General features: G+C 41.4%; 3 protein-coding genes across 11 annotated transcripts in view; 2 read left to right on the top strand and 1 right to left on the bottom strand.

Annotated features, from left to right (window-relative positions):
- DHX57 (DExH-box helicase 57) overlaps positions 1-18,074 on the bottom strand; it is a 33,332-nt gene extending 15,258 nt beyond the window's left edge. For 4 of the 5 annotated variants that reach the window (XR_014523527.1, XR_014523528.1, XR_014523529.1 and 1 more), the window contains exons 1-11: positions 17,980-18,059; positions 16,010-16,255; positions 14,599-14,745; positions 13,398-13,574; positions 11,874-12,694; positions 9,065-9,240; positions 7,976-8,097; positions 5,529-5,724; positions 4,266-4,390; positions 2,559-2,692; positions 623-677 (exon numbers count right to left, since the gene is read on the bottom strand). Coding sequence is in view for 2 of the 5 variants with exons in the window: in XM_083494109.1 (XP_083350235.1) it covers positions 623-677; positions 2,559-2,692; positions 4,266-4,390; positions 5,529-5,724; positions 7,976-8,097; positions 9,065-9,240; positions 11,874-12,694; positions 13,398-13,574; positions 14,599-14,745; positions 16,010-16,245 (2,189 nt within the window). In the remaining 3 variants the exon portion in view is untranslated. Of the gene's footprint in view, positions 1-622; positions 678-2,558; positions 2,693-4,265; positions 4,391-5,528; positions 5,725-7,975; positions 8,098-9,064; positions 9,241-11,873; positions 12,695-13,397; positions 13,575-14,598; positions 14,746-16,009; positions 16,256-17,979 lie in introns of all 5 variants that reach the window. The other variant, XM_083494110.1, reaches the window with a different exon arrangement.
- Positions 18,075-18,085: 11 nt separating this feature from the next.
- MORN2 (MORN repeat containing 2) lies at positions 18,086-22,703 on the top strand. 2 transcript variants are annotated; one of them, XM_083494931.1, is made up of 5 exons: positions 18,089-18,212; positions 18,659-18,709; positions 19,307-19,413; positions 21,318-21,454; positions 22,358-22,703. In XM_083494931.1, exons 1-5 carry the CDS (start codon positions 18,167-18,169, stop codon positions 22,458-22,460), a joined length of 444 nt encoding a protein of 147 aa, XP_083351057.1. In that variant the 5' UTR covers positions 18,089-18,166; the 3' UTR covers positions 22,461-22,703. The 2 variants fall into 2 exon arrangements, with proteins under 2 accessions (XP_083351058.1, XP_083351057.1); XM_083494932.1 differs by lacking the exon at positions 18,659-18,709 and having other exon boundaries at positions 18,086-18,212.
- Positions 22,704-24,594: 1,891 nt separating this feature from the next.
- ARHGEF33 (Rho guanine nucleotide exchange factor 33) overlaps positions 24,595-25,706 on the top strand; it is a 34,470-nt gene continuing 33,358 nt past the window's right edge. For 2 of the 4 annotated variants that reach the window (XM_083494333.1, XM_083494332.1), the window contains exon 1: positions 24,738-25,029. The gene's annotated coding sequence lies outside the window, so the exon portion shown is untranslated. Of the gene's footprint in view, positions 25,030-25,706 lie in introns of all 4 variants that reach the window. The other 2 variants (XM_083494331.1, XM_083494330.1) reach the window with 2 other exon arrangements.

Genomic DNA, 25,706 nt, shown 5'->3' with positions numbered 1-25,706 from the left:
ACGAAGAAAGCCTTTGGACCAACAGTCAGGAAAACTGCACTGCTGGAAACCTTGTCGGGAAGAGATCATTGCAGACCACAGCAAGCAGATGAAGCAATGGGCAGAGCGCTATCCAGAACTGCACAAAATGGTCTCTGACACAGCAACCAACAGTATCCAGACTCTGACTGTCTTGGAAGAGCTTGATGGCCCTCCCTCGACGAGCTGAAGAGCGCCATCAACTCTCAGGCATGCGGTAAAGCTCTAGGACAGGACAGAATTCCAACAGAAGCAATGCCAAACCATGCTTTGGTACTACACATGGATGAGTCTTTTGCTCAGAGACATTCTCCTCTGTTCGTGTGCTTGGTTTCTCTCCTGCTTCTGATTTTGAAGCAAATCGTTTCAAATTGAGGCTTGCATACCTAGATTCCACAAGTCGTCATTTTCTCAGCTCGTACACAATAGCCCGCTATGGTTTGTTGCTGATTACACTATAAAAGCATTATTCTATAAGCCACTTATGCCCTAAATAAGGTAGAACCCAAATATTTTTTAAAAAAAGTCTGAATACACAGCAGTCGTACAAATTTATGTACAAGGCATGTTAAATGTCCATAGACATTGGAGATTCCTAGCTTACCGAGTCACTGTAATAGCGTCTTCTATAAAAAACTGATCAACGGGGAACGTCCTACCTAAAAGAGAGATGAGAAACACAGTAATATAGGAAGAGACAAATTACTTCATCAAAACTGGAGGAAAAGGAATGGAACAGCCTCTATTTCTACCCATACACCATTCCCACTTGTATTAGCTAAAAATTTGGTTGTATTTTAACAATATTTCAACATACATCACAAGGAAGAGTGAGACAGCTGCCTCAGGTGGCTGGTTTGGGCAACATTAAGGACAGCAGTATGAAGAAAGGGCAAGATCTGACCCATGGGACACAGCCCACTGCTTAGTGCCCAGCAATTTAAAGAAGAATTGTATTTCATGTGTATTATTATTATTATTATTAATATGCCACCCATCTGACTGGGTTGCCCCAGCTACTCAGGGCGGCTCTCAACAAAAAACCCCCAGTAAAATCACAATACAACATCAAACACTAAAACTTTCCCATATGTCTTTTTAAAAATCACATAGCTGTATGCATGTGTGAGAGGGAGAAGGAATTTGATTTTCCAGCTTGGCCACCAAAGCTTTTGATTTAGGCCTGGAATGGGTGGAGGTATGTTTCAACATGGAGAATATTAATAAAACAACTTGTAAGAGTTACAGTTATTTACAGTGGTACCTCAGGTTACATACACTTCAGGTTACAGACCCCGCTAACCCAGGAATAGTACCTCGGGTTAAGAACTTTGCTTCAGGATGAGAACAGAAATTGTGCTCTGGTGGCGCAGCAGCAGCGGGAAGCCCCATTAGCTAAAGCAGTGCTTCAGGTTAAGAACAGTTTCAGGTTAAGAGCGGACCTCCGGAACGAATTAAATACTTAACTTGAGGTACCACTGTATAAGATGTCTAGTCTGCCCTTCATTTCAGGGCAGATCATATTCAAATAAAAACAATACAAAAACGTATAATAAAAACCATCTCAAATTTGTTGCTCTACACAATGCACGTGAAGTGCTTTGAGCCACTAAAAGGGCTGTACAAAAAGTTCAGTATTACCCTATTCTGATCTGATCTGACCTGTCCCGAGAAGGGTATTTTCACCTCAGCAGTACTCTACTGAATCTAAAAACAGAGCACATTTATAGTATTTAGGTTGCATGTTATATATGAGACAGAATGTGAGAAAGAACATGATGCAAAATATTGTTATTTATAAATCAAATAATTCTTATATTTAGGCTGCCTTATTTAGTTTTTATATTGACTCCATTAACATCTTTGGATTGATTTAGCTGAGACGACTCATTAAATGGTTCAGATTCCCAGCCTTGCCAAGAAGGTAGTTACTATCAGTTGACTAATCAAGATAGCTAAATGTAAGGATACAAAAACGTATGTGTCCAGTAGGCACCAGTAGCTAATGTATAATAAAACAAACAACAAGCAAGTATTAATTATGCCTTTGTGCTCTGCTTGGGAGCTTCCCAGCAGCTGGCTACCATGGGAAACCATCACTAAATGGAGTTTGACCTGGTGCAAGAGGACTCTAATTACATTCTTAAAATTAAAAAAAATCCTTCCAGTAGCACCTTAAAGACCAACTAAGTTAGTTCTTGGTATGAGCTTTCGTGTGCATGCACACTTCTTCAGATTCTTAAAATTAATATACCTTCCTGAACTCAGACATTTTTAGTAACTATGTTGCTGAGATAATATTATCAACTGTTTCAGAATGGTTAAAACAGAGAAAATGCTAACCATTGAAAATAACTTGTGAAGCAAAGTAGGGGGACCTGTGGCCTTTTAGATGTTACTGGGCCTTCCAGATGTTACCAGCTGATTCCAATGCCAGCTGGGGCTGATGGGAGTTGAGTCCAATAACATCTGGAGGGCCACAGGTTTCCCACCTCTGCTGTGAAGAGATGGATAATGAAAATAATTAGACTGGTTTTCACCTGGTATGCTAACAACAGGGCAGGAGTTAAAGTACTGAGAAAAGAGCTCTGCATTCAAGGTAGCACTCATCATTATAATGCGCAGGTCTGGCCTCTGAGACATTATATCTTTCAAAATCAGCAGCAAGAAGTCACTGGAGAAAATAAAGAAAAGACATTTGAAGCTCTTCTGTGTTCATCTGCAATTCCCTGAAGCTCCACTACTATCCTGGGAGCAATCAAAGACCCTTATTTTAAGCTTTCTCTTATAACGAACAAAAACGAGTACACATATCCTCATTAAAAACAACAACAATCACAGGGAGGGACAAAAATACAATACTCAGTTCTGTCTCTTAGGCAAACAAGCCTCCTCTGCATATGTGGAGGTGGAGGGAGAGAAATAACAACCTAGTCCTTTGCAGCTGAACGGATATATTTTGGAGTGTGTTAATTTTGCAGCACGTGCTGGTATGTTCTCAAAGCACATATCTGCAGCATAAAATCACAGCCACCAGAAAATTAAATCAGCCTGGAATGTATGGATGAAGGACTGGGCACACAGTGTTTACTGCATTTTCTGCTTTGGATATTTTAATGGGATATCCACATCTAGGGGTGAAGCTTTAGCAGGCTACTTGTTTATCATTTCATAATTACTGCATTAATGTATAATGATGATACATTATTGTTTGTGGGTCACTGAAGCTAGTGTAAAGGAGGTAAAGTTCAAATATGGCCTCAAGTCAGCTGCCAATTTGGAAGTGATACTATTGACCTAGTTGTACCTTGGTTCCCAAACGGCTTAGTTGTCAAACAAATTGGCTCCTGAACGCCGCAAACTGAAGAGTGTTCCAGTTTGCGAATGTTTTTCAGAAGCCGAACGTCCGACACGGCTTCCGCTTGAGTGCAGGAAGCTCCTGCAGCCAACTGGAATCTGTGCCTTGGTTTTTGAGTGGTTTTGGGAGTCGAACCGACTCCCAAAACAGATTTAAGTTTGAGAACCAAGATACCACTGTATAAGGATTTTTACAATAATGTTACCATATATTTGAAAACAAGCAAGATTATGGTAGGCAGTGTGGTTTCATAATTAGCAGCAGCCTTCTTCCAAGCAGATGCTCTCTGGGTTATTATGAGTTGCAACTACCATCATCATTTATCTATTACCCATCCAACAAACATACTGCTTCTCAGGCAATATATTTACCAAAACTGTTCACACTGGCCATTCTGGCTAGAGCCGATGACAGTTGCAGACCAACACCTGGAGGGCACCAGGTTGGGGAAGGATGGATTAGTGTGTCAGACTAGGATTGGGGAGACCTGGGTTCAAATCCTCACTGACTAAACACTTGACAAACTGCTACCCCTCAGCCTAATTCACCTTGCAGAGTTGTGGCAAGGACGAAGAGGTGTAAATCATGTATTTACTTCGTAAAATATATATTACATATATATCCCACCTGCTCTCTAAGGAGCTCAAGGTGGCAAACATGGCTTTCCTTCCTCTTCACTTTATCCTCACCACTACCCTTGTGAGGTAGACAAGGCTGTCTGGCCCAAAGTCACTCTGTAAGTTCCATGGCAAGCTAAGATTTGAACTTGGGTCTCCCAGGTCCTATTCGGACACTCTTAACCACTCGCATTCCACACTTGAGTAAGAAGAGCAGGAGAGGAAATATTAAGTACAAGAATAGTAGAAGTGAAACCAACAGGCTGTGTTACCTTTCTTCTGTTCTCTCATGAACCTCATCAACGATAATATGGGTGACTCCTTTTAAACTCATGTCCCCTTCAAGCCTCCTCAGAAGCACTCCAGTAGTACAGTACAACAACCGGGTAGCTGAAGACTTGAAAGAAGAGAGAAAATGACAATAAGATCACCAACTAAATCAGTTTCTTCCCCTTATTTAATCCTATCACTGTCACTGCTTAGATTACACTCTAGTGCCTTATTCAGATTTCCATGGATCTTGTCCAGAAAAGTATGTTGTTCCTTCCCATGAATAGCAGAAGTAAAAATATGGGAAATTAGCTGATTAAAACTCCTTGCCCTAGTTTGGTCACTGGCTGGAAAAGCATGTTTAGCAAACATCAAGGGCCAGTGCATAGATAAATGTTGCAATCCCTTCATATATAGTAGAGGGAACTAGGAACAAGCAGACACATCTTCCTCCTCTCTCGTGCAGAAAAGCAGTGCACAACAAGCAGTAAAACAATCTAATGACACTAAAACAAATAAAATGACGGCAAACAGATGTAGCAGCTCGAAACAAACAAATAAGATTAGTCACCAACTGAGTGCCACCAACAACTTGGTAAATGGAAGAGCTTTTGACTGGGGCTTAAAGATCAGCTCTGTGCCAGGGTGGGAAATCCAGAGTCTGGGTGCCACAGCAAAGAAGGCCTTGTCACTGGTTAGCCACCCACTCACCTCTCAGCAGGAAAGTTGGGTGGGGGGCAGAGACCCATAGCAAATATCACAATGAAACAGGAAGCTTCTTCTTTTTTAAAAAAAGTTATTTAAAAGTGGAGACTACTGTATTTCTGGCAGCAGTCACTCTCTCAGAAGCCAGCTTTGAATTCAGCTTGTGCCACTTTGTGTTACCAGGATTCTGAGTATTCTATGGATCTACAACACACTGCACACTCATGGATTTTGGTACCCAGAACAGAATTCAGCTTTCTGAGATGTTCAGCTGTTGTTTGCTCTCTTTTTAAACATGTTTCTTTAAAAAACATTAATGGAAGCTGCGCAACACTCCAGTGCTCTTGCATAGCCCCTTGATACTATCCTTCAACTCTCCCCACCAGCACAGCTAGAAAAAAAGGTCTACCCTTTGGACTAATAAAACAACAACAACAGTTCAATGTCTATTTGAGAATTCACTGCTGGGGGGTAGGAATGGGGGGGAAATTATATGTGAGTGTCTATTGGCTTGCACCCGTGACGTCACTGGAATAAAAACAAAGTAAAAACCAACCAACCATTACGCTTTCTAGCCGAATTTGGTATCCGACTGTGACCCCAACTCTCTCCGTTCGCTCCTTGGCTACACGTTCAGCCACAGAAATGGCAGAGATCCTGCGAGGCTGGGTGCAGATGATGTTGGCTAAATTACTGGGAGGACCTTCTAGGGAGGCATCCAAGATAAACTGAGGAATCTGAGTGGTCTTTCCACATCTGCATGAAGGAGAGGAATGAAATAAAAAAGAAAATTCTCCTCTCCCTCAAGCAACATGTTAAGGGGTGTTGCAGGAGACAGCCTGACCTCCTCATATATCAATACACTCCAAACCTGTTGTCCAGGGAAAACTAATCTTTATGCTACTTAAACATAAATAAATCCCTGGTCTCAAGGAAGCTAACAAATCAGTAGAATACAATGGCAATAAAACGAAAAAACTATAATAAAAGGTGAATTATATTTCACCTTCCTGGTTCCCATTTATATATATTCTTCCATTTAAATAAATGTAAAATTGAATCTGCCACTGACTAACACCAATGAAGAACCCTTGTTAACATAACAGAAATCAAAAGGAGCAATCTTTGTGCAATATTGTCTAATAAGGATTGCAATTGTACAAACCAGCTCAAGCCAGGAGCTATTATTTTCTGCACTATTTATTCCAAACCTGAAATGTAGGCTAGCCGTATAGAAATACTCTTCTGACTCCAAATTGGAGCAAAATCTTATTTCATTCCAAGAGTCAAGTTTTGTTGTGCTCCCATAGGATATAGTCTCTTCCAATTGGCAAACCACAATGCTTCCTGCAAGATCTTTCTGATCTTTTTGGGTGGGTTTGCTGAAGGCGTAGCAGAGACCAGGAAACATTGGACTTATCAGACCTTGGGTTTGATGATGGAGTGGAGACTCTCTGACCTCCAGGCCTAATTTGGCCTGCCCAGCCCCTCCAAATAGCCGCCAATGACATGTCTGCCCAACTCCATTCTCCCACCAATCATGTGATATCACCTGTAAATAATTTCAATTTCTCTTGCCACCTCCCATAGCTTTCATAGGGTTACATAGCTTGCATACATTTTACATTTTACGTATTTTACGTACAATGAACATTAAATAAATAAAGTATGTAAAAATACGCCATTCTCTTTGGCTTACCCACTTTGGCCCTAGCCCCTTTTGCCTCTGGCACTGTTTACAATGCAGCCCCCTGCAAAGTTGGACAACTTTGAATCCAGCCCCAGGCAGAAAGTGACTCCCCTGTCACTGCTCTAAAGGTATCCGGTCCAAAATCAATGAATGACATTGTTCACTTGACTTTTACATTCATGTGTGTTTACAATTATAATTTTGACAGAACACACAGGAAATGACTGATTAGCACACATCCAAAAGATGTGCAATCAAGCATAGTGTTGAACCTGGAAGTGTCCAAAAACATAAAAACATAAAAAGTCAAAGGACCAGGACATAACAGGGAGGCCGGGAATGGAACCCCCACATAAAATGGTCATTAACTGTAATAGAAATTGGATGACTTCATCTTCCTCCACGTGAACTGTGTATATCAGCTTTAGGTTGCAGTCCAAAACATACTTACCTGAGAGGAATTCGCACTGATCTCAGTGTGTGTGTGTGGGGGGGGGTACTTTGGAGTATAAATGTTTAGATTTTTGCTGTTATGGCATTTGGCTGATTAACATTCTATGGCTTTTAAAATGTGTTTGTGGGACAGGGAATTATTGGTTTTTGTTTTATTTTGCTTTCTCATTTTGCATTTTTCTGCTGTGAATCGCCCTGGGACCATCAAGTTAAAGGTGGCATACAAATAAATAAATAATAATAATAATAATAATAATAATAATAATAATAATAATAATAAATAAAATAAAATAAATATTTTATTGAGGATGTAGTAGGGGAAGGAATGCAACCACCCAGACCTCTCATACTTCACTTTGTTCTTTAGGCTGAGCCCTGTTTCCAACCAGTGTTCTGTAGTGTACATGTTGTCTTGTATGCATCCCTAAGAACTGGGCAAATGATGCTCCTTCCATATACAGAGCGTGCCAGTTCTGCCAGTTCAGACCCCTGAAGATTCCTGTTCTACAGGCAATAAAATGCGAGACAGCTTGAATTCAACACTTATAGGAAAGGAGGCACCCTGCCTGGGTTTTTTCCTCCTTCAACTATTTTCTCTCTCTCTCTGCCTAATCTCAATTCATCTGCTCTAGCAGTTGGGAGGGGGAGGAGAGTTTAGCCTAGATGAGACAGAGAGCCAGATAGAACCAGGAGGAAGAAAAGCTCCACCATACATACCTTTGCTGTACCTATTGACTTCAAACCCTCTCATTTTTCTTGCCTGAAGGGAAGGTCCCTTTTGAGTTTTGTAGGCAGAGATAGACTGCTTTTCACATAGTAAGTATTAACATGGTGTTCAAGTGTGCAGACAGTTTTATATCTTACCCAGTCATACCGCTCACGACCAGGACCTGATATTTGTTCAGCAATTTAAGAATGGTTTCTCTCTCTTCCCATGCAGGAAGTTTCTGTCGTTCTTGCAATATGGACTGGTAGTGCCTAGAAGACTGACAAATATACGTGGATGGTCAGTAGCTGCCTGTTAGTGCTCAATTTATGATCCACATTTACCGTATTTTTCGTCCTATAGGGCGCACTGGCCCATAGGACACACCTCGTGTTTTTTTTTTGGGGGGGGAATGAATAAAAAATATATATTTCCCCCCCCAGCCCCCAGAACAGGCTGCTATCCTCCGGAGGGTGCCCCGTGCTCCGGGCTGCCGCCCACAAGCCTTGCAAGCCCGCAGGAACTCCCCCTGGGCGCGCAAGGCTTGTGGACACCTGCCCGAAGCACGGGGCGTCCTCCGGAGAACGCCCCATGCTCCGGGCTGCAGGCTGCTGCCCGCAAGCCTTGCGAGCCCGCGGGAACTCCCCCCGGACACGGAAGGCTTGCGGATAGCTTCCTGAAGCCTGGAGAGCGAGAGGGGTCGGTGTGCACCGACGCCTCTCGCTCTCCAGGCTTCAGCAAAAGCCTGCATTCGCCCCATAGGACGCACACACATTTCCCCTTCATTTCTGGAGGGGAAAAAGTGCGTCCTATAGGGCGAAAAATACGGTACATGAATTTCTTTGTTTGTTTACTATAGTTCACACACATCCGGAGAAGGCACACAGTTCCTAGACTGTCTTCCATTAATTCTGTAGATACAAGTCTTTACAGGAAAACAGATGTAACTGCTATTGATCCCACATATAAAGAACATAAGCATACAGATATTTTTTCAAGATACAAGAAATTCTAGTATAGGAAGCAGCTCTGAGATAAAATGGTCTTAAATACAAAACAAAATATAGATATTAAGGGTTCTACTGCATATCCAGAACTTCAAGATTCTTTCCTGGATTTTGCTATCAATTCCTACCTCCCACCAGCTATTATATGTACACACAGCAAATTGTTTGTTTTTTAAATGTAGCTGAAAATACGTTATAAATGTAACTCTGCCACTTATCTTCCAAGGTTTACATATGTACCTTCTTTATCCTGAACTGACGGCAAATTTTATAATTTTCTTTGCAAGTTGGCTCTGCTAATGTCCTGTACTTCTTTCGCCTGAGATTCACATAACTCTCTTTCTCTACGTGAACTGTCTGCAGCTCCTCTTCGTCGTTGTCGTCATCATCCTCTTCAGTCACCAACTCCTTGGCTGCTTAAAAACAGAAAGCATCTTAACAAACACCATTCTGAAACATTAGCTAACCAGTCTTCAGGGGTGGGGTTTTTTTAAAATAACATAACATTTCACTAGATCAGGGAGAAGAAATCTGTGGCCTTCCAGTTGCTGTTGTACTGCAACTCCCATAATCCCCGGCTATTGGCCATGCTGGCAAGGAATGATGGGAGCTGAAGTCTGGAGGACCAGAGCTCCCAACCAGTGTGCTAACCACATCACAGGGACTGGCATGCACTGGCAACAGAGAGTTCACCATCACCTGCGGCACTATTCTTTGGGAAATCTCCCATCGTGAATTCTGCCCATGATGCACTGCCCTTGCAAGTGGTCACCACTTACAGTGGTACCTCTGGTTACGTACTTAATTCGTTCCGGAGGTCTGTTCTTAACCTGAAACTGTTCTTAACCTGAAGCACCACTTTAGCTAATGGGGCCTCCTGCTGCTGCCACGCGGCAGCGGCGTGATTTCTGTTCTCATCCTGAAGCAAAGTTCTTAACCCGAGGTAATATTTCTGGGTTAGAGGAGTCTGTAACCTGAAACGTACGTAACCTGAAGCGTATGTAACCTGAGGTACCACTGTACATGGATTGGGGACAAGGAAACTGACAATACGTTATAAAGGACTCACATGAGGACTTGAACTAAACAATATGATCACTGGGTAGGCCACTCGTCACAGGAGTGCCAATTCTAGATGCTAGAATGAGGTCTTTACTGGCTTAGTATTGCGTTGACCTCTAGAACCTAGAAAGTTGCCTTGGACCATCAAGCCCAGAAGAGGCTACAATAACTGGCAGTAACTTTCCAGGGTTTCAGACAAGAGTCTTTTCCAGCCTTATTGGGAGATGCGAGAGATTAAATCCATGCAAAATATGTTCTTTGCCACTGAGCTACAAGCCTTCACCGAGCAAAACTCCTGACAAAAATAACATTTCACTGTAAGAGACCGCTATTCTGTTTTCTCACACTCTCCCCCTACAACTGTTTACTGCAGCTGTCCAAGTCACTCCCTTCTGAATTCACCTGCAATTTCAAAACATCCTAGTATTGTTTCCTTTTGTTGTAAAAGTTTCCCACAGCAGCATTTCCCCCACTCCCTTTCATTTTGTATCATGCCAACTGTTTTAAAATTTGCTTCACTTGTGCACAGTGTCGTGAGCGAATATAGTATAACAGGAAACAGACAATAATGGACACAATGCAGGCAAATTTAGGCAAATGCTATACAGTAGTTAACAGAGGTATTTTTGAGGTACTGCACAAAATCCTTCTTTTACTCATGGACTTCAAGTGGAGCATAGAATCTTTTTACTGGTTTTAGCTGCTATTTTTTTAACTCGCTGCTTATGTGCTGCTTCATCTATAGTTTTTATGGGCATTTTTCTTTGCTATATTATTATGCTTCAGTATGGATTTATGTTCTGAGCTAAAAATAAACATTCTCTCACTGACACACAAATCTCTGACAAGAATTTTCCATGAAGTTGGAGAGGACAACTCATCTGAAGCAGTCTCCTTCATTAATGTAAATAGAAATATATATATAGAAAGAGTGTTTTAATTTCAATTGGGCTTTTCATCTTACAATATAATTTATTCATTTCCAAGGATCCTCACCCCCCACTCCAGGCCTTGCAGCTTTCTTCATTCACCAATTGACCCATATTTGCCGACTCTTATTTAAACTTGCTATAAAGGAAAACAATCCTATTTTCACAGCTCTCAATGGTTGTCCCCACCTGTACAGTATTATTGGCCCAGTATACCTGAAGGAGCATCTTCACCCCCACCGTTCTGCCCTGACGCTGAGGTCCAGCGCCGAGGGCCTTCTGGCGGTTCCCTCATTGCGAAAAGCAAAGCTACAGGGAACCAGGCAGAGGGTCTTCTTGGTAGTGGCGCCCGCCCTGTGGAACTTAAAGTATTTTAACCTAGTACAGTGGTACCTCGGGTTACATACGCTTCAGGTTACATATGCTTCAGGTTACAGACTCTGCTAACCCAGAAATATTACCTTGGGTTAAGAGCTTTGCTTCAGGATGAGAACAGAAATCGTGCTCTGGCGGCGCAGAAGCAGCAGGAGGCCCCATTAACTAAAGTGGTGCTTCAGGTTAAGAACAGTTTCAAGTTAAGAACGGACCTCCAGAACGAATTAAGTACTTAACCCAAGGTACCACTGTATTCTATCCCAATTGGAGAATAATGAAATACTGTGGCTGGTATTTTGTGGTTTCAATTTACATGACATTGAAATCTTTATTGCAATGATTCCACTAACTCAGAGACATAGTTTTAAAGTTTAAAAGGGCTGGTACTGTGATGTTTTTATTTTTGTTATTATTTGTAGTTTTAATAGGATTAAAACAGTCTATTAAAAGATCTGCTTATGTTTAATAACTTCTTAATTCTATTTGTGGTTAATTACTTTTTAATTATTATCTTTTTTTGTAACATAGTTTTTATTCATTTTCACACACCGACTTGTGTGAAATACATGCTGTTCTCTAGAAATATCAATTGGGAGCAGAACCCATACCCTCAAAACTGCATACACAGCCTGTTTTTTAATATGTGTACAAGTTTCAATAAGGACATATGAAGTAGTATATACCTTCTGAAATCCGGGAAGGAACATGAGAGCTGCTAGGAATCTCTTGCTTATGAACACCTGTCACTGTATTTGACAAGGGTGTTGCCAGAGGCAAAGGAGGAGCACTGTATCTGTGAGAAGTCTTACTAAGCAATTTTGTTACTTCAGCTTCATCCTCTAGGCTTGTTATAAAAGCATAAACAACAGGTTCGTTAGACTCCGACGATATTATGGCCTTTTCATAAAGGAATTCAGCAATGTGCAACCGGCAAGCCAATGGCAGCTTCTCATTAGTAGTATAGAATGCCACAAGGGGAGGCTGATAAGGGTATTTGTTATCCTCAGGAAATCTTATTTCAAGTTCATACACAGGAGCATTAACTCTGAGATGAGCATCCTCCTTGACGCTCGGAAGGCCTTTTTGCTTGTTTCGAGAATCATGCCTGAACTTGCATCTCGATCCAAACCTGCAATCTCCTTGGAGGTAGTGTTTACAGATTTCCAGGGAAGCTGGCTTTAGCCCATTACTGGTGTTGCTATTCCCTTCTTTTGGCTTGTTGAGCATCTCTGTCAAGTATGCCAAGTCTAATGCAACAGTCCAGACCCTGTTATTAATTCTTTCCACAAATTTGTCTCCACATATCGAACGGAGGGCAAATGCTTCCTCTTGCCTTTGTTCCAAACAATCTTCCATACTTGTCTGAGCGGCAGTTTCTGTGATCTGCATCCTCTCTCCAAATTTTTCTGAAAAGCACTGCAGGAGTAAGAGCTCCAGGGATGCCCCAATGTTACTATTACAAGATTTCAGCACCGCTTGGCAACGCTCGCTATCAAAGCCGTACCTAGAAAGAAAAGAAATGCATTGTAGGTGCACATACCAGAAGGTTTACACAAGAGCAAGCATTCCCACTATGTTTAAAGGATGCTTGCTGTTATCCTGTAGTGTAGCAAGAAGCAGGTGTCTACACTGTGCAGTTTCTGCACCTGGAATAAAATGTACAACTTGTGCTTGTTGTAGAAATTTGCTCTAATGGTATGCCCTACACTGGGAAAAGATCAGGCCTGGGTTCCAAATGTGGCCATCCAGCCTCCAGTGCTCTTCCCAGGCCTCATCCTTCACTGGCCATGCTTAGCACCCACCTTGAGTGCTTTAGCTTGGCTAGAATGTGCTCTTGAATTATGATAATGCTTCTTGCTTGTCTGGATGGGGACATGTAGATGAGGTGTAGAAACCTCCAATGTTTGCACGGCTCTATACACTTTTACTTCTGGCCTCAGTAAACACTGGCCCGTGGGCCCCAGAAGAGTGGCCATGTGGGATTCTGGCCCCTAGGGGGAAAAGGATCCCCATTCCACCTTACATAATGTTACATAACTGCTCTTTTTCGGCTCTATTTGGGAGTGTATTGGTGGGTGGAGGGTGCCACTTTGATTCTGTGTTAAATGTCCCATTCCACACTCATTCACGTAATTGCAGCTATGCAGGTTTTTAGCACCCCACCTCCTGACTAATATTTTCCATTTTGTTAGTGAGACAATAATTACCTGGATAGTTTGTGCACAGCAAATGAAGAGACTTCAGTCTCTAGAACATGGCTCACAGGTGGTTGATAAGAAGCATTTGTGCTTTTTTTAGAAATTGATTGCCCATCTGACCAGGCGTGCTCATCCTCCAAGTAATCCAATTCATCACAGTCATCATCTTCACCTGATACAAGCATCCTGAAAAAAAGAAAGCAGTATGCTTCTTTTAGAAGCAATAGTCTTAGGGATAAGGCAAACTTCTGGAACGCTCTGCTCAATATAGCTACTCAAGCAACTCAGTTTAGTTATCCAAAACATTCAGAACTAAGCCAGGATCTTTGCACTTGGTCCCCTATTTGTAAATACTTATAAACCACTTAACATTTCAAAAATCTTTAAGCGGTGTATAGTGTGAAAAACGAACATCAAATAAAAAATGCACCCTAAAACCAACAAAACATCAAAAAATACATAAAAGCAAATAAAATAGAAATTCAGAGGATTCAAATATGTACAGCAGCGTCCAATATTATGGGTCAGAGAAAACCTGGGCAAAAAGGTAAGTCTGAATCTAACCCAATATTTATACTACCCTGCTTTTTCAATTTAGCAAACTCACAAGGCGCATCATAAAATATAAACAAAACAATAAGTACTACAATGATAAATCATTACAAAACCTTATAAAAATAAAACTTAGCAGCGTAAAACTCAGCAGCAGCTTTCACTGTTCATTAAGAGCAATGCTAAAAAGATGTGTTTACTCTGTTACTCCAGACTAAGCAAGTAACCATCTGACACGCATCTCTTGGGAGGGAGTTCCATAAGCAATGAGGTCATCACAGTGATGGCCCCATCAACCACCCACCTCAAACAGCAGTCTTCATAGACTCAACAAGGCAGGTTCATGTGAATCAAGCAGTAATTCAGAAATTCAAGTCTCATATTATTATGGCATCCATACTTTACAAGTTTGCTGCAGGAAACACTATGTATCCATCACAATTGTGTTTGCCATGTAAACTGTGGAGCCACCCTGAGACTTTGTTTCTTTCTCTAGAAAGGCTGCCCAACCACATCTGTCACAGTCCATTCTGAACTTTGAATAATATGATCTAATGCCTATAAAATCTGAGAATAACTAAAGGGTGTTCATATTCAGTCCTTCAACATGTCATAGTATCTGTTTAATGAAGAAATTATTTATGCTTAGAAAACTGACTCTGGACCAGCAGCCAGCTCTTGTCCTTGCAGCTCACGAAGAAGTTCTTTCACCCTCATCTGATTATCGGAAGTCATGTACAGAGTCTGAAGAGGCATCTTTGTTTTGGGTGCTTGTCTGGTCTGTCCATGTCCTCTGCTACCAGAGCTTGATATATTAAAAACAAAACAAAAGCACAATACATTCTAATTTAATCAAGTAATGGAAAAATACATGCACAATGTATGCTGAACATTAGAACAGTTGTATTGGTCATTTTGTCTCCTAACTAGCTAAGAGCACCAAGAAAGTTCCTAAGCAGGTCATGTTGGAAAAACCCCTATTCTGTTGCTAGGAAATTCAAAGGCGGCAAGCAAAGTCACCAGAATGTTTGACAAAGCTACGTGTGACAAGCCCCATAACGACCACAGTATATTTAAACAGACAAGCTGGATTAAAGCAGTTCTGCACAGAAATTGTGGTGCAAAAGTTACAGTGTGTTTCTGCAGGGTTATTTAGTCATCTTTTAAAAGATCCCGCCCTCCCCCAAAGTACATCAGCTTCTTTGTTTGACCTCTTTCTGTGTCATGCAAAACGAGCAATAAAAGTACTAGCACAACAAACACACACACCTGTCTCTGTGCTAAATAGTTCCCTTTCCCCTGAGATACTTGGTGCTATGGTAGCTAGGGGAAGTAGCCTTCGGTTTCCAATATCTGGCAACCAATATACTGTTTCTCAAAAAATGAGCTGAATTTCCAGCTATTCTCACTAGTAGCCAATGTCAAAAACCCTCCCACTGTAAAAGGTGGTACGCAAGAGACACTACATGAGGCTCAAATTTGTGGTTGGTTTCAAAGCTCTAATAAAAATACAAATATATCTAATAAGAATACAAGCGTTTTGGATTTAATCCCTTATGTCAGGGGTAGTCAACCTTTCTAGAACTACCTAATGCATCTTTCTTGATGGTAAAATTTCCTTATCACCCACCAGTGCTCAATGGAAGGAGGATTCAGTTTGTGCCATAGAATCCCCTACCGCCCACCTAGAATCCTGAAACGCCCACTAGTGGGTGGTAGCAACCAAGCTGACAACCCCTGACTTAAGTCAAGGCTTTACCATAGGAACACAGGAAGTTGCCTTGTACTGCATAGCCCAGTTTTAATTGCTCTGATTAGCAGTAGTTCTCTGGTGTCTTAGGCAGAAATGGTCTTCCTATCACTTGCAACCTGATCCTATTTAATTGGAGATAGCAGAGATTGAGCCTGGGACCTTCTACATGCAAAGCAAAGTATATGCTCTGATAAGGAGCTACAGCCCTCCCTGATCTTGCTTCTTAAAACCTTCTTAAAACAATCTTCAAAAAGAAGTTTTTAAAAAACAATCTAAACTCCAAAATGTAAGATTCCATCAAATTCACTTAGCTGACCTGGCTACATCTTTTGGTCCACTGAAAACACAGAAATCACCACCATCATCATCATCAACACAGAAATCATCACCATCGTCCCAAATTTTCTCCGAGCCTTTTTTGCTGCCACTGGCTTGGCATTTGTTAGAAGGTCTACCACAGCTACTGCTGCCGCCACCTCTGCCTCGTCCTCTTCTTGCTCCCCTTCCGCCCCCTCTGTTTGGTTTTCCTCTTCTCTTCCCTGAGGAGCTCATTTTCTCCTTTCTGTAGGAAAAGAAAAATGAAAGTACATGATCAACAGTGAAAAATACCAACCAGGATCACCATGCAGACTAGCAGGAAAGATGGCAATTATTACTTCTGTTTATGTAGCTCTGGCATACAGCGTCAATCATCAAACATCCCTGTCCCACAACCCACAGGTAGTAAGTTCCATTATTTTCAACGGGATTCACTCCCTAATAATTTCACATAGTATTTCAACCTTCAAAAGTTATAATCAAGACAACACACAAATCTATTACACTTTAAAGATCAATTGAATGTACCATGGACTCTACCACTCACCTATTATTAATTTAGAATTTTTAAATTAAAATTATTTTAAAACTACTCTACATCATTAAAGATACCAAGGCAGCACACAAAGAATAAAGCAATCAAATCAAACACAGTACAGTTGAGAATTTGAAAACCTTAATCCACGGAGAATAATTGGCTTTAAATCAGCCAGGCAAAAATACAGACTTTGACTTGGTACCAAAATAACTGTAAACTAGGCACCAGACACACTCCTAAAGATAAGGACATAGACAGGACACCCCCACAAGAGAGGATTCTGTCCTGTTTCCACATAGTACATTTCCAGACGCAAACAAAATTTCTATGGGAAAGGGCTATATAACTCAGTGGCATAAGCTCTATTTTGTGTACAAAACGTCCTGGGTCTAGTTCAGGCATAGGCAAACTCGACCCTCCAGATGTTTTGGGACAATTCCCATCACCCCTGACCACTGATCCTGTTAGCTTGGGATGATGGGAGTAGTAGTCCCAAAACATCTGGAGTGCCAAGTTTGCTTATGTCTGGTCTAGTCCATACTGGCACCTCCAGGGAGGGCTGGGAGCAGCTCTCTTCCCAAAACCCTGGTGAGCTGCTGCCAGTCAGTGTAGACAATACTGAGCTAGGTGCACCAATGGAATCGCAGAATGGGAAAATACCCCAACGGTCATCTAGCCCAACCCACTGCAGTGCAGGAATGTTGCCCAACGTGGGGACTCAAACCAATGACGCTGAGATTGAGTCTCATGCTCTTCCAACTGATGAAAGCCGCTTCCTGTGCTAAGCCTCCTCGATAAAGATCATATAATAATAAATAATAATAATTTTTTATTTATACCCCGCCCATCTGGCTGGGTTTCCCCAGCCACTCTGGGCAGCTTCCAACAGAACACTAAAATACAGTGGTACCTCAGGTTAAGTACTTAATTTGTTCCATGAGGTCCGTTCTTAACCTGAAACTGTTCTTAACCTGAAGCACTATTTCTGGGTTAGCGGAGTCTGTAAACTGAAGTGTATGTAACCCGAGGTACCACTGTACAATAATCGTAAGACACGGGCAAGCTGGTACAGTGCAAGAGGGCACGTGCGCTTTCCGGAGTACCGAGCAATTTGGACCCTAAATAAAGATGTAAAGGTAAGCACTCCTAATACCCCACCTTGCCCCACTGACCCAGCCCTCCCTCCCACCGATACTGCCTCTTTCCAAGGGCACCTGAAGCTCAGCAGCTCCTCCCGGTTCCTTTCACGCAGCGCCTGGAAACACCCCGCAATTGAACGAGCCCCAACTAAGCCAACAACAAGAGGCTTATAGACCTTTGAGGGAGCCCGAGGGTCATCTAGTTCAACCCCCCTAAATAAATAAAGTAAGTGCAGCAATAATAGTAATAGCAATAATAGTAATAGCAATAATAATAATAATAACAACAACCAGCTTCCCCCTCTCGCCGGTTCTTCCTTTTCCAGTCACCTCTCGCCTCAGCCCAACCGCCTCCCTAAACAGTCAACGGCCACCCGGAAGTGAAAAGGTTCGAGGCTCCTCCCACTTCCGGCGGCGGAGAGAGCGAGGGCGAGTACCCGGTCACCATGGCAACCGCGGGCGCGTCTCCTTTCGCGCCATGGCGAAATGGGGGTTGCTGCGCAGGTCGATCGTAGGCGACCGAGGTATTTTGCCTCTCCGCTATCCCTCTGAGGAAGCAGCCGCAAGATAATCCGCCGGTTTCAGCCTCCTGCGCCACCCGCAGTCACAATGCCTTGGGGATGCGGCTCTCCCCCATCTCCTCCCGCCGCATCGCCCTTATTCGTTTTACCGGCTCACAGCCGCGGGTCCTAACCGCGTCTGCTCAGAAACGAGCAACCCTTTTTCGTACAGTCGAGAGTCGTCAGGTTGGAAGGGACCCCGAGGATCATCTAGTCCAGGGTTTCCCAAACTTGACTCCTCCCCAGCCCAGCTGCTTTTGGACTACAATTCCCATCATCCCTGTCCACTGGTCCTGCTAGGTAGGGGTGATAGGAGTTGTAGTCCAAAAAAAACCAGGAGCCCTTGAATGGTTACATGAACGCCGCTTTTAACAAAGAATCAGTAAAAAGAGTGTTTTTTCTCTCTGCAGATGCTGAAGTTTACAAAATATCGTTTGTATTTCCCAATGGAGATAAGTATGGTAAAAAAAAAATTGTCAGATATTATAATTATAGTTTTTTAAAAAAATAAAAAATTGTAACTGTTTTAGCTTTTTATCTGATATTTTTCAAAATGAAACAAACGATAATGGAATGTTAATAATAATAATAATAATAATAATGGAAGGCAATGAAGGGCTTATTAAAGCAAGGTAGTGAGTTATGATAAGTGGAAAGCTTCCTCCATTTACCCTCTTTCCAAACCTCTTCCCAAATTCCAGCAATATGTCTCCTCATAACTAAGATATGATTGAGAGGTAGATAGATATTATTGAAATCAGCTGATTTCCCCCCTCCGCCTCCTAGTAAGCATGCATAAAATCTGATGGCTGGATGTGCTGCTTTTTTATTTTTAACTTCACACAGAGCGTTCTAGCCCATCCTGATTCCAGTACTGGGATGGGGGGTAGCTGGAAACACTTTTACTTCACAGTATGAGATAAAGCTGTGGGGTCTGGAAGTTACTTCCATTGGCATATTCTGAAGGATTCTGGAAAAGGTTGAACTACTCTAGTTATTAATTAAAATCTAGTCTAATGCTTGTTGGATTTTCCCCACCTACTTTTTATTTTGCTTAGAGGGTGACTGTACAAGAACAATTGAGGGAGTCCTTGAGAGGAGTGGACATGGAGTTCATACTACTCCAGATGGAATTATTTACCAAGGAAACTGGAAGAATGATAAGGTATCTGCAAATATCAAAACAATTAATTTTAAGCTCCTTGCCTAAAGAAACTTGAATCAATAAAATTATGCCAGAGTCTTTAACATTTTTGTTCCAATTGAGTTATTAAATATATGTTAAAGACAAAATACATTGCTTACATTAATTAAGGGCATGCTTCGGCTTAGCTGTTTTATTCTTCAGAGTAATGCATTAATAGCACAATCTCAACATAAATTCACTTTACTTTGTTGAGCTTTGCTCCTAGATAAACGTCTGTGCATGGCTACTCAAGACTAAGGCCCAGTGGGACTTTGCCTTAGCAGAAAGCACTTCAACTTGCATATGTTGGGACATCTGATTTTTGCCAATCCTACTCCCTTACTTTCTGCAGCGCTTAGTGACATGTCCTATTCTGCTCTGGGGGTGTCCTCCAATCCTCGGGAGCAGCTTTGAGGAGGTAACTTAAGTAAAATCAGGCTCATTCCGCTGCAGCAGAACCACCATTAGATACAACCACTGTCTGGTACTGTATGCAACAGGCCATTGGCTTAAGTCGGGCATCCCCAAACTCGGCCCTCCAGATGTTTTGGGACTACAATTCCCATCACCCCTGACCACTGATCCTGTTAGCTTGGGATGATGGGAGTAGTAGTCCCAAAATATCTGGAGTGCCCAGTTTGCTTATGTCTGGTCTAGTCCGTACTGGCACCTCCAGGGAGGGCTGGGAGCAGCTCTCTTCCCAAAACCCTGGTGAGCTGCTGCCAGTCAGTGTAGACAATACTGAGCTAGGTGTACCAATGGACCACTGGTCCTGTTAGCTAGGGATGATGGGAGTTGTAGTCCCAAAACATCTGGAGGGCCAGGTTTGGGGGTGCCTGGCTTAAGTTAAAAGGTAAAGGGACCCCTCACCATTAGGTCCAGTTGTGACCGACTCTGTGGTTGCGGCGCTCATCTCGCTTTATTGGCCGCGGGAGCCGGCGTACAGCTTCCAGGTCATGTGGCCAGCATGACTAAGCCGCTTCTGGCGAACCAGAGCAGCACACGGAAATGCCGTTTACCTTCCCGCCGTTTACCTATTTATCTACCTGCACTTTGATGTGCTTTCGAACTGCTAGGTTGGCAGGAGCAGGGATTCAAACCGTTGACCTTCTGATCAGCAAGCCCTAGGCTCTGTGGTTTAACCCACAGTGTCATTGTACTTTCTCCTTGGAATATTAGTAACACGGCAGGGCTCTGGAAAGGACTTTTTGTGGAGAAATTGTTTGATTAATGCATCTTGAATGGCTTTGTGTCTTTTAGAGGTTTTGTGGTCTCACCTCCAATCTTAGCGCATCGTGTGCCCTGTTTCAGTGCAGTACATCTGATTTACTTCAAGGCAAAAGAGCCAATCAGGAAGAGTGGGATCTTGTGATGTTTTCCAGTTTTAAACACCCACACCCATATCGCTGAGGAACCAAAGATGAACAAGGGGGCAGACTTCCCAGTCTTAAGAACAGGCCAATGGCCCCCCTAGTCTAGCATCCAGTTCACATAGTGGCTAACCAGATGTCTATAGGAAGCCTGAAAGCAGGACTCGAGTCTGTTAGCACTCTCCCAGGGTGCTGCTACCTTTCATCACCATGAGACAAAAGTGTAGTTCCAAAATTCTTTGGGAGATGCCATGATTTGAAAAGCGGCGACCTGACAACAGGGCAAAAAAATCAAAGCCTTTTAAAATGAGGCATTTAATGATTAGGGAAATGGTATTTAAATTTTGTCAGTATTATGAATGTTGCGCTCGTAAGGTTTGTAAAGCCAATGTTTAAAGATTTAATCATTTCTGTTAACATAGGTGACACATCTAAATTGAGGGGAAATAAAAGATGGAGCCACCTTTCTAGGAACGGATATTAATTTGTCAATTCCACTTCCTGTTAAATCAGATGAATGGTTTCGGAAGGCTGGAACATCCTTCAGGTGCGGTTTATGAAGGCGAGTTCTATAACAACATGTTTCATGGAACAGGAACCTACATATTTACCAATGGAGCCAAGTACACCGGACAGTTCTGTGAAAACAAGTAAGCTGAAAGGGACATAACCACAAGTTTGTGCCTTGATGTGGAATATATTCATCCTTAATCAGTATCCAGGCTTTGCACTTAAAGTGAACCTTAGTTTGCTTCTTCCTACCCATGTAGGTTAGGGTGATCGCTCTCCAAATACATATTTTGGCTGGATCCAAACTGTGGTTAGAAAGGCACATGATGCACCAAACTTGCTGAAACTAACAAAATGTGGTTACCCCACTGTGGTTCTATGAGAGAGTTGTTGGAATATTCTAGAAGAAACTTGTAAATGGCCTTGAACAAGTTTATAAGCAACAGAAATTTTCCCCAGCAACAGGTGTCCTTAATCAGGGAATGTCATTAATGAGTATGTGAATGAGTCAGTATTAGGTTTCTGGCCGGTTGGCTAAAAGGAGAAAAAGGTTGTTTCTTTATTTGTTTTTTTCTTCATTAATGACCAATGTAAAGCTTTGTAAATAATAAAGACTCTGAGAAATAGAACCAAATGGTGTTTATTCCTATAATGGGAATTTCACTAAGAGATAGCTGGAATGCTGATGCTGTAAAGAAGTAGGAAAACTTTTCTGTAAAAAGAATTCTGCTGCAGAAAGAAATGAAAACCCAAGAGTAGATGTTCACGCACCAACAGGAATAAATAATATAAATGTAAAAATTGAAATTAAAAGTACAAATTACTTAGCAGGATCAATATGGTAGTATAATTTCTGTTACACAAAACTAGCAACTCCAAAGCTTCTAACAGGCATCTCTCTTATGAGGTACTTTCTGTTTCACTGCCTAATTCAGCACTACGACCGCTAAGAAATAGACATCTCAAAGTGCTGCTGTACATCATTAGCCATACTTCTGTGACTGCAGCCTTCATTTTTACATGCTGTTTTTGTTCTGTTCCAGGCTGCAAGGGAACGGAGAATTTAAAGACACACAGGGCCTAGAATGGGATGGCACTTTTCATTACACAGCAGCACCAGGGCTGAAGCTAAAGCTGGAAATGTAGGATAATTTGTACTGGAAGAAAGGCATTAAACAATTGTTATCCAGGCTGTTTCACAATAAATAATTTATTAGTTCATTGATAAGAAAATATTGTTTTTAAATAGAGGTGAGCAAATAAAGCAAGCATTAGACTTAATTTTTGGTTTGTTTGAGTTTTGTTTTGTTGTTTGGCTTGATTTCCCCCTTCATTTTACTGTAACTGCAAATGTTACAATCATCCTAATAAAAGATTTATCAATAAAAAGTTGTGAAGAATTTTTAACACCCTTTTCCAATATTGAAATTACGAAGAGACCAAGATTAGAATTTTAACTTTGAGAGGGAAAGCATGGAAACCAAGATAGAATGTAATTGGTCCCTTCCAGCTCTATAATTCTATTATTCTATGAATCAATAAAATATATGTTTACACTTTGTGTGTATTAGATGTATGTAATGAACAGGAACAGAATGCCTCTGTTTGTTTGGCACAATGTTCCCAATGTCAGATGCGTTCACTTCTCCATAAAATATATCCCAGACCTTCATTACACATTGAGTCTTTGCTAAGGGTTCATTAGTATGCCATTTACTAGCAAGATCTTCCCAGGGAGCCATTAACAAATATATAAAGTGCTTGGTATCGCCACTTGAGTTGCGAGTTTCTCAAAACAATTCAATAAAATTACTAATGGAACTGAAGAGACAACCTTTTCAAATGTCCTTGATTATAGTCTGAACAAGCTTTCAAAAAAAATCTTTATTTCTTTATCATTTCACCATAAGTAGAATTGATTCCTCCCTACGTGCAGATTTTCCAGCATTCATCACCTGCTGGCTGCTTTCAACTCTTGCTCTCTGTTAGTGCAGATCCATTGAAAAGGCTTGAAAAACCAAATGCTTCTCCATTGGCCCTTATGGATTTCTTCCCCAAGGTCAATTTACCTGCACTGAAAAGCTATAATTACATATATCTTACACACACTGGAAATCAAACCTTTGGATTTTAGATTCCTAAGCCATGAAGTGATTTAGAAGAGGTCAAGTCCCTGTCAACCTGCTGCAAAATGTTTTTATTTCAGACAAGATGTTGGACTGTAAGTATTGAATAAAACTAAGGAATGACAACCTCTGCTTTTCTAGATACGTCTCTAGCTTTAAAAATTACTTTTTGGCAGGATGTCTTGGAAGTGCCTCTTTCCCCCCCAATTTTAAAAGTCCTTTTATCTGCCATGTGTAATACAGTAGTAGTAGTGGTGGTAGTAGTAATAATATTATTAATAATAATAATAGAATTTATATACCACTCTATACCCGGAGGTTCACATAAAAAGATCACAGTATATAAAAATAAAAGCAATAACCCAATAATTCCCCCCCCAAAAAAGAGCCACATTTTCAAAAGGGTAAGGGATGTTGATCAGGTCAACCAAAGGTCTGGTTAATAAGGAACATGATTGCCTGGCACCTAAAGGTGTATAATGAAGGTGCCAGGCAAACTTCCTGGGGAGAGCATTCGACAAACAGGGAGCCACTGCATAGAAGACCTGCTCTTGTGTTGCCACCTTCCGGACGTCTCAAGGAGGAGGGAGGCACACAGAGGGCCTCAGAAGATGATCTCAGGTAGGTTCATATGGAAAGAGGCCGTCCTTGACATATTACAGTCCTGAGCCGTTTAAGGCTTTATAGGTCAAAACCAGCACTTTGAATTGGGCCCAGAAACTAATTGGTAGCCAGTGCAATCGGACCAGGATTGGTGTAATATGCTCAGACCGTCTTGCTCCGGTGAGCAACCTGGCTGCTGAATTCTGCACCAGCTGAAGTTTCCAAACTGTCTTCAGAGGCAGCCCTACGTATAACGCATTGCAGTAATCTAACCTTGAGGTTAGATTAATAATAGTAATAATAGTAATAGCAGATTTTGCCTGAAACATCTCAAGAACAGTTGAGTTGGCAGTTGCGGTGCTAGAATGAGCCACAACATTATTCAAGTGACTTCAGCAGGCATTTCAATTTTTAGTTAAGTATTTTTATTTATTTGATTGGGGGCACAGCTGCCCCCGCTGGCTACAGCCCATACCCCCAACCAATTGTGTTTGACATGCCAGTGTCTAGCCTTATTACCTGATGCAACTAATCCCTATGCTGACCGAAAAGTAGGTTGGTAATAGTTGGGGTCACATCCATAAAATGTTGGTGCCGTGTGGATTCTTCATTCTGCATCTGGCTCTCTTTCTTTCCAAAGAGCATTGCTTCAAGCTACAGTGAAGCTCAAAGTTTTTCCCATTGCTACTAGAAAAGACAACTGCAATCTAAACAAACATCACACTTGTTTTAAGAGTTCATCTTCATATTAAAATCATAGCTGAGTTAACCAACGGGGACACAAGGATCTGACCTGAGGACTGCATAATTAGAGAGCTTTGGGTTAGCTATGATTGGATTTGAAATTAGTGATTAGCATGTGATAGACCTACTTCTGAAAACGCCAGGCTCCCCTAGCTGCCTTCTGGAGCTCGTTTTTAGAAAAACGGTCATTGTTCCCGATTGCGAAGGTACTGAAACTGCAAGAGCTTTAGCACAGCTGGGGGGTAAGTTTAAAATGTATTGTGCTTCCATTTCATAGAGCTTTTAAAAGTATGTTTTAATGTTAACATAAAGTTAAGTCTGAGCATGTTTTTGGTAATGAATTGGCACTAAACTTACATGCATCACAATATTCTCTAAGAGCAAGAGATAAAATTTAATGCATTTAGGCAGACATTAGGCAGCAATCGCACACATGCTTACCTGGAAGTAAATCCCATTGAATTCAGTGGTGCTTACTTCTGAGAAGACATGCATACGATTGCACTGTATCTGCATTTTGTCTATACCTTGGGATTTTTATTGCCAGCTTTATTTACTGGTTTGTTACAAAGTATAATGAATCTAAGTTCTGGAGAGAAGAAATACTCCTTGACTGTGAAAGGAATAGAAGAATAAAAAGCCTCTCCAATACTGTATAGAGTTTTTGAAAAACTTTCTTATTCAGTCAGAATTAACTGGAATTTCAGTACAGTATTCAGAATCCAAGGATGCAAAAAAGCTGACATCTCCCCTCATAAAAACAATAGTAAGCCTCTCACAGGTTTCACACAAAAAAATGTTAGCTGGATATAATCTTATATACAGTATTTTAAGCACATCTGAAATAAATCAAATTATTCCCTATATTATTTGAACATTTAGCAGTGTGTACAGATATATATATATATATATATATATA

The sequence above is a fragment of the Podarcis liolepis genome (assembly GCF_965112155.1).
Source record: "Podarcis liolepis genome assembly, chromosome: 3".
Lineage (NCBI taxonomy): Eukaryota > Metazoa > Chordata > Lepidosauria > Squamata > Lacertidae > Podarcis > Podarcis liolepis.
This window is presented reverse-complemented; position numbering and strand designations above follow the sequence as displayed.